The sequence below is a fragment of the Nuphar pumila genome, chromosome 9 (genome assembly GCF_984573655.1).
Source record: "Nuphar pumila chromosome 9, dmNupPumi1.hap1.1, whole genome shotgun sequence".
NCBI classification, from domain to species: domain Eukaryota; kingdom Viridiplantae; phylum Streptophyta; class Magnoliopsida; order Nymphaeales; family Nymphaeaceae; genus Nuphar; species Nuphar pumila.
Genome location: NC_143257.1, coordinates 125,421,530 through 125,429,515, shown reverse-complemented (window position 1 = coordinate 125,429,515; position 7,986 = coordinate 125,421,530). Strand labels below are relative to the sequence as shown.

At 38.9% G+C, this 7,986-nt stretch overlaps 1 protein-coding gene across 1 annotated transcript; it reads right to left on the bottom strand.

The window, feature by feature from the left end:
* Nucleotides 1-5,210: 5,210 nt before the first annotated feature.
* On the bottom strand, nucleotides 5,211-7,309 carry LOC149829305 (FCS-Like Zinc finger 8-like). Its single transcript, XM_090017339.1, has 3 exons — nucleotides 7,278-7,309; nucleotides 6,336-7,169; nucleotides 5,211-5,795 (listed from the first exon to the last, which is right to left on the bottom strand). The coding sequence occupies exons 2-3, from the start codon at nucleotides 7,139-7,141 to the stop codon at nucleotides 5,657-5,659; spliced, it is 945 nt and encodes a 314-aa protein (XP_089873465.1). The 5' UTR covers nucleotides 7,142-7,169; nucleotides 7,278-7,309; the 3' UTR covers nucleotides 5,211-5,656.
* Nucleotides 7,310-7,986: the final 677 nt, after the last annotated feature.

The following is a 7,986-nucleotide window of genomic DNA, read 5'->3' as shown; positions in this document are numbered from 1 at the left end:
GAATTTGACAATATGAGGTCATGTACCCAGTTTTCATTTTTTTGATATGATATGATATGCATGCACGCAGTCACATGCATACATACATGCACGTGCGTGTTCACATACATAAGCACGTGCACAGACACAACCCCTTTGTACTTGATTTTTTTTTAAGACAAAAAAAACCGTCTCGAAGCAAGGAAAATCCTGGGTGAGGCCCCATGACCACCCTGACTTATTTCACCAACTTTTGAAAGCTACCTACACACCCGTGCACCAGTAGACTTTGATCAGGTGCCTGCATCTCAGATCCCTTGCAACCACCCCACTGGCCACGTTCTTAGCGTCTATAAGTCCAGATATCCCTATGTATGATTTTAAAAGTGAATACATAGATATTACTTTAAAGCATGTTTTCCTGACGTGTAGTGTTTTTTGAGGTTGAAAAATTAATAGCCTACAATAATATTTTTTTTGAAAGGCAAGCTGGGGTTAGGCAGACCCCACCGGTTACACAACATACAATTGGGTTTTGAACTTGCAACGTCCCAACAACACATGGTGACATGCACTAACAGCTCCTACCGAGCAAGAAGAGTCCTATCAAAAATTTAGTTATTAAAAAATCATATTTAATTATTGGTAAAAAAATGCAATCTAAGAGTTGATTCCTACTATTTTGATCAGATGTATCCATCAAGTCGGATTTGATAAAAAAAAAACCTCCCTCTTTGTGTCCCCAATGAAAGGGTTTCATCCCGATAAAAGTAGCAAATACTTTGGCCCAATGATTTTTTTATTTTTACTCGGAGAAACAGATTTTTGTTATTATGCTCATGTAGAACTTTTTTTTTTTCTTTCAGATGTCCACGATAGTAAATTTAACAACAGTTGGTGGAGAGTTCCTTTCATTAGACGGTGTAACCAAAAATTCTATAGAAAATTTAGAATTAAAGTTCTATATATAGGCTTTATTACATTGCATGAGATGTGACAATGACATGGATAACCATTCATTGCTATATGAATCGCATTTTGGATTTTGGCATCTAAAGGGGTTTTTCCTGCCCAGCTTATTAGCAGCGGGCAGGACCGCGGCTAATGATCCCAAATCAACGTTCCACGTACATTCAACCTCACATCCAACGTTTTGGGGGTCCGGCACTACCCCCTTCTCCACCCTCTCTCTCTCTCTCTCTCTCTCTCTCTCTCTCTCTCTCTCTCTATATATATATATATATATATATATATATATATTGGTTACTAGTAAGGAACTCATGAGCACTCTTTTCTTTACAAAATTCTAATTATTTGTACATCAAATGTTACTGAAGTGATCTACATAGTTTGTTTAGTAGAAAACTTATTTTGAATCATGTGATTATGACAAATAATTAGGTTTTTAAAGGGGTCCAAAATTCAATGGCCGTATAACTCAAAAGATCATATTTTTACATCAAAAAAGCATGATGGAAGGCTTGATCCTTAGAAAAAAACCATGCTGAACACATCTATGTGGTTAAATTGAGTTGATACAACTTCACCTATGCTTTCTAGCTCATTAGTTTCTTACATTCATTAGCAACAAATATTTTTCATATATATATATATATATATATATATATATATATATATATATATATATATATATATATATATATATATATATATATATATATATAATGGACTTTTCAGCAAACACGCCGGTTGTTTCCAAATACATGATGCGGTTCCCATGATTTTAGATCAATTAAGAACGATTTTTCTTAAGAAAATTAAGATCCGACTTGGGATTGGGCCTAGGCCGCTAGGCAGGCGGTCTAGGTTCCCAAAGTGTAGCGGCTTAGGCGGTCTAGGTTCCCAAAGTGGTTTGGCACAGTGGGATGGGGCCTAGGCCTCTAGGCAGGCGGTCTAGGTTCTCAAAGGCATTTAGCGCAGTGGGATGGTGTCCAGGCCATTAGGCAGGCGGTCTAGGTTCAAATCCCATGGGCATCACCCATTGCGCAAGCTGAAGCGTGGCGACTCCTAGGGCCAAAAGGTAAGCCTAAGAGTTTTAGGCTGTCAGGACAGTGATCGTAAGTATGGCTGCAGGCAGAGCCACCACGGCTATGTTTCTGATCCTAAGGGCGGTTTATCTGTGTAAATATAAAAACAATTAATACACACACACACACACACATATATATATATATATATATATATATATATATAATGGATAAAAATGTAGCTATGAAAATGACTTGGAGACGTGGATCATCCAGGGCACGTTAGCATTGCGTGCTCCTGTTCAAACAGGAGTTTGAAACCAAACTTCTCATGAGTTCATGTTAAAACTCAAGGTAATAGATTACAATGCTCAGTTCAAATCTTGGTTGGATTAGTAGGATTAAGTCCAATTCCAATCTAAATGACATCGAATCCAGAACAAAATCTGGTTTGACAATATTTCGAACTTAGATGACATCTGATCCATGTGTATTGATCTGTCAGTGAATATTTGAGAGTGCTTAATTAGTTGGATCCAGGCCTCAAAACCCTGATCCAATTTGAGAAGCACTTATACACAGTCAGATGGAGACCCAGGTGAACTTCTCAGAGCTTTGACCAAAATTTATGTCCTATTTCTTAGTAGGTATCTAGAATAGATTAAATTTGTAAAGACAATTCTGCCATTTGTTATGTTGTAGTGATGGTGATGCCAATGTTAAATTATAATTACAATCTGATTGTTGTTTTCTCATCCACAACGCGACTGTGTGTGTGCCCGCGCACGCCTGAGTGCAAACATGAGAGAGAGAGAGAGAGAGAGAGAGAGAGAGAGAGAGAGAGAGAGAGAGAGAGAGAGAGAGAGAGAGAGAGAGAGAGAATTTGATTTGGGTCTATAGGTCCATTCAGATCCATTTTACGTTTGATTTTTTTTCTTTTAGTTTAGATCTCAAATTATAATTGAATATTGCATTTGATCCATATTCAAAAATAGGAAGTCCATCACACTTAGTAAGTTTATGAAAATTAAAAAGCCAAAAACCTATCAAAGATTCAAAATTATAATCTCATCTATAAATAGACGAGGTAGAGAAGACTTCAAATAGAGTTGTTTACAATAAATGTTATAAGTTCGATTTTTGTTATTTCTCAAAATTTTTAGATAATTTAATTCAGTTATTTATCTATAATCTAGCTTTGTAGTTTGGTTTTGGTATTGAATCTGTAAACTTCAAGCCCAACCTTCCTGCAGCACTGCAGAGAGAGAGAGAGAGAGAGAGAGAGAGAGAGAGAGAGAGAGAGAGAGAGAGAGAGAGAGAGAGAGACTCCCTTGTTCCCCAAGGAGGGTTAGCGTAGTGGGGTGGGGCCTTGGCTGCTAGATGGACAGTCAAGGTTCGATTCTCATGGGTGTCACCCCTCTGCGCAAGTCAATGCGTAGCATAGGCCTCTAAAAAAGTGGTCCTAGCCTCGGAGTTTTACGTTGTCGGTACAACGACCGTAGGTATGGCAGGCTAAGCCAGTGCGATCAGGTCTTCGTGCTGGGTGCGGTTTCTTCAAGTTATAAATTCAAAAAAAAATCCATGGCCCAGCGCAACCAGGTATTCATGCTGGGTGCGGTTTGGCAAGCCCAGCTTTCCACAGAAACACACAACTTTTGATGTGTTTTTGCGGGGCCCATTGCGGCAACGAAAACATGGAGCTCTCTTTCCTCACAGAAAAGGAGCCTCAAAATCAACATAGACCCTCACTTTCAGCAGAAACGGTTCCTGCTGGGGGGTCGGATTCATTTACCAGGGAAGGAAGCTCCGGGCGGATTGAGGAGACGGAGCCTCCTTCAGCTGACATGCAAACAACCCCTAAGTGTACTAAGCCTCACCAACTTGTGATGCAGGATTCCAGTTTCCAACCAACCAGCACAAAATATTTTCATTTTTCTTAAGCCTAGCTTTCCATAACATTATTGCTTTTGTATGATGCAGGGAGCAGAAGACCTGAACACTTGTACTAGTTTATTGTTTTAACTTGCACTTGATCATTTTCTTTCTCCCTCTTTTCATATGAACCTGCCAATTTAGGTCACCCAAAAAATGCTTGATTTTGTAAAGTTTCCATCTCTGTTGCTTGTACCTTCATTCACAATAATTAGATTCCTTCACCAACTAGCAACTAATTGTTGATTTATATTAATCAAGTAATAGCAAATACAGTACAATTACAATATGAAATATTACTCCCTGTAACAAGCAAAAACCTTCTTGCTTATATAAAAATTTCAATGTCAATTAATGAAGTCTCCTGCCTATTGAATGAAAAAACAACAAGAAAATCGCTGTCATAGCACAGTGTATGGGATGATGAGTGATGACATATGACTTGTAAGGGTCTTGTACTGGAGTCACATGGTGGACTTCTAAGCTGAGTTAAACCAATGTTGGCAGCATCGGTATCGGCCCTGAATCGTTTGGCCAACGATTCAGGTGAATCTGCTGATACCGATTCTCAAGTAAATCGTTCCGAATTGGTAAAAAATAATTAAAAAATATTTCATGTCAATAGGAACGTGCCATTAAATAATGTTAAAAAAATACAAATTTAAGCATTTATTAAAAAATAGCTGATTCAGGTGAGTTTCGTATGATTTTCTGGCGATGCTATGCGATACGTATCAGCCGATTCAGGCTGCTACTGCCAACATTGAGTTAAACATCTAAAATAATAGTTGTAATAATAATAATTACAGTATAGGTAAATTATTGCGAATATGGGCCCAAAGCATCATGCACCCATCAAGTTTTGCCAAATTTTCTACAGTACTGAATCAACTTTCGACATAACTTTTAAGACAGAGATTGCAAGTTGATGTTTTTATATTGCAAGTTGCAAGTAGCCCTTGATGATTGCATGCTCGTAGAATTTCTTTTCATGTAGAGATTTCAAGACCCCAGTTTTTGTCAAATTTCATACATGAATTCATCAGATGAAAGCAACAGATTCACAGAGAGCAGGTATTGAGAGAAAGCTCTATGACAAAAGAAATGGCAATGTTTATAAAATACCATAAATTATGATTTATGATGAGAAGATAACACTTTACGTTAAATACCATTTGCGCAGTCTCATATGATGAATTGATAGGATGACAGTAGAATACGATTTAAACAATAGTATATGCAAATAAAGAAATAGAAATATCCAGAGAGAGAGAGTTTTCATGTTCATAAAACATGAACGAACATAAGATATTTCTTAGCTCATACATCACGTAGCAAAAACTGTTGAAACCAACAGCAATCACTGTAATCACCATTGACAACCAAACAACATTTCCAACTAAGCTTTTCATCAGATGAAATCAGGGAGCAAACCATACACGTTTCTTGTGTATATATAATCAGAACTACTGCGTTTAAGTTCTCTTCTCTGCATTCTGATATTGGCCTAGAGAATTCAAACTTCCCAGTCAAGTTATGGTGGGAAACAGTGACCTCATAATCACGGAGTAATCAACAGAGATGAAAATGAAAGAAACTCTCCGCAGATCCCAAGTTCAAAACTTGATTCACGTTGGACGGACGGGCGGACTAACGAAAAAGAATTTACACAAAGATTGCCCATGGCTGCTAGAAATCGCATAGAGCTCTTCGGAAATGGATTAAATGGTGTTCTAAGACAAAAACTGCTGCTGCCATCAGCAATCAGCTTCAAAGATCTCACGGCAGTGAGCCGGTGCTGGAGAATCGAATGAATTGGATGTGAGTTTCTCCATTCCCTCATCAAAAAGAATCTCTTGGTAGCGACATTCACTGCTGCAAAATGCTTTCTCGCCTCTGCAAACCATGAAAAAACACAAAATTGACATGCTGTAGATCAAATATAAACCCGGTTTAATCCAAATCCAAGAGGAAAAGAAGAAAGAGAAATGAGTGTCAAAAATGACCATTACCAAGAAAAAATATATTTCAATAAAAGGCAACCAAAGCATGAAACACCATTTCTAATGTCACAAAGACAACAACAGAATCAGGCAAAGATGGGTATAGCCCACAATTTTTAATGGAGTCACAGCCTAATGTTACCGTAGTAAGAAACCAAAAAGTAGAGTTTTCTAATAAAGGGGAAAAAACAAAAATGACTGATCAACTAAAGTGAATTCAACCAAGATCAACTGAAAGTTCAATACGATAATAGTTCCAATACTAGCAGGCAACATCAACCTCGTCCTCGCTCTCAACAGTGATCAAAATGATTTGAAGAAAGAAATACAGTCTAATTCATAATTCAAACAGTTCATTGAACAAATTTAAAAAGATTGAGCTACAACAAATGCAATCAATCACATAGCGAAATGAATTCGATCGAAAACAGACCTGTACATGAAGATGTCATCCTTCTCGCCGAGCCTTTTCTTGCAGGTGTAGCAGAAACTCAGGAAATTGTCGAAATGGCAGACTCCGCGGCGATCGGAAAACAGAGGCGGTTCCTTCCTACTAGCAGGATACTCAATAGTACAGTTCTCAATGATCCGTTCGCCATAGATATGGGTGGTCCTAGGATTCGGACCATGCGTGATCACACACGTATAGTCCTCAGAGAGCTCCATCTCTCTCGGCGTGAGGCACCCACCAAACAGCCTTGGCGACTCCGGCGTGCCGCAATTCGAAGGGCCCGATGTTGAAAGTGGGGATTTAGTAACAGGGGATGTCGAAAGTGGGGATTTAGTAACAGGGGATCTGAAAACAGGGGACTCTGTTTGAGGGGGGATCTGAATCTTGAGCTGTGAACCAAACAACACCATCTTGTTCTCTGTCTTAGGCAACCCATTCTCCACATCAGCTCCCTGATCCAGTACATCAACAAGGCCAAGCCCAGCCCATGGATGGTGCTTACTCGCAGTACCTGATTCAGGTGACTGAGACCTCTTATCATACCAAAAGTAGTTCCCAAACCCAGAGAATGGCTTGTTGTCAAGGATGGAAGTTGGGCTCATTATAGACTCACTCTCCTGATACCCCTTTGTGCTTAGCCCTATGAACAGCCTAGGTGAGCTGAAAAATGGGCATGTGGATCTGCCATATTTCCTATCAACATGTGATAACAATGCACCACAGTGCCCATTCTCACATATCAGGCTGGTTTTACTTCCAACATCCCTATACCTCTTGCTGCTCGACATACTTTCTCTCTGTCTCTCTCTGCTCCTCCTACCCATTCAAGAAAAACACAAAAAGAGAATGTGGGTTAGTAAGTAACCATCAAAACAACCAAAACCATGATGAAAAACAACCATGAAAACCTATTGTGGTGATCACCTCGATTGGTTCTTGAGAGAAATCTGCTTTAAAACCCAATACCCAATATGTTTTTCACAGAGAAGGTGGGATTTTTAGAGTACCCACAAAGAAATACAAGATTGGTGGTGTTGGCTGATATGGGGAAACCACCATTTTAGATATAGAAAGGGGGGGAAGAAAGAGTGGTTTTCTCATGAAGGAGAGACTCCCATGGATTTGTAAGGGACTGCATGAGAATCAGGGAGATGTGGTTTCGGTAAAACCGCCATTAGAGAAGGTGGCTGTGCTCCTAGCGGTTATATAGTTGAGCTCACGGTGTTTTCTCCTTCTTTTTCTGTTTTATTTCTCAATTCTATTTTCCCACTGCGAAAAACAAAACTGTTTAAATTTAATATATAAATAAAAAAATACATAGATGTATTATAGACGATAGAGACATTAGCGTCTAGAGAGAGAGAGAGAGAGAGAGAGAGAGAAATTTGAAAATAAAAAAGTATATACAAAATATATATGAGAGAGAGAGAGAGAGACGCCAAAGGTGCGTGACTGTATCCGTACGGTTAAAACCCAAAGTGACGTACAATGGTTAACCCGAGGTTAACCGCACCGTATTTGTATGGATCCCCCAATTTACGAAATCAGTCACGAATTCTTGGTGATGGACGGAGATGGCGTCCTTTTGAGGATATTTTTGTCATTTACTATTGAAGAAAGCGACTTTATTGAA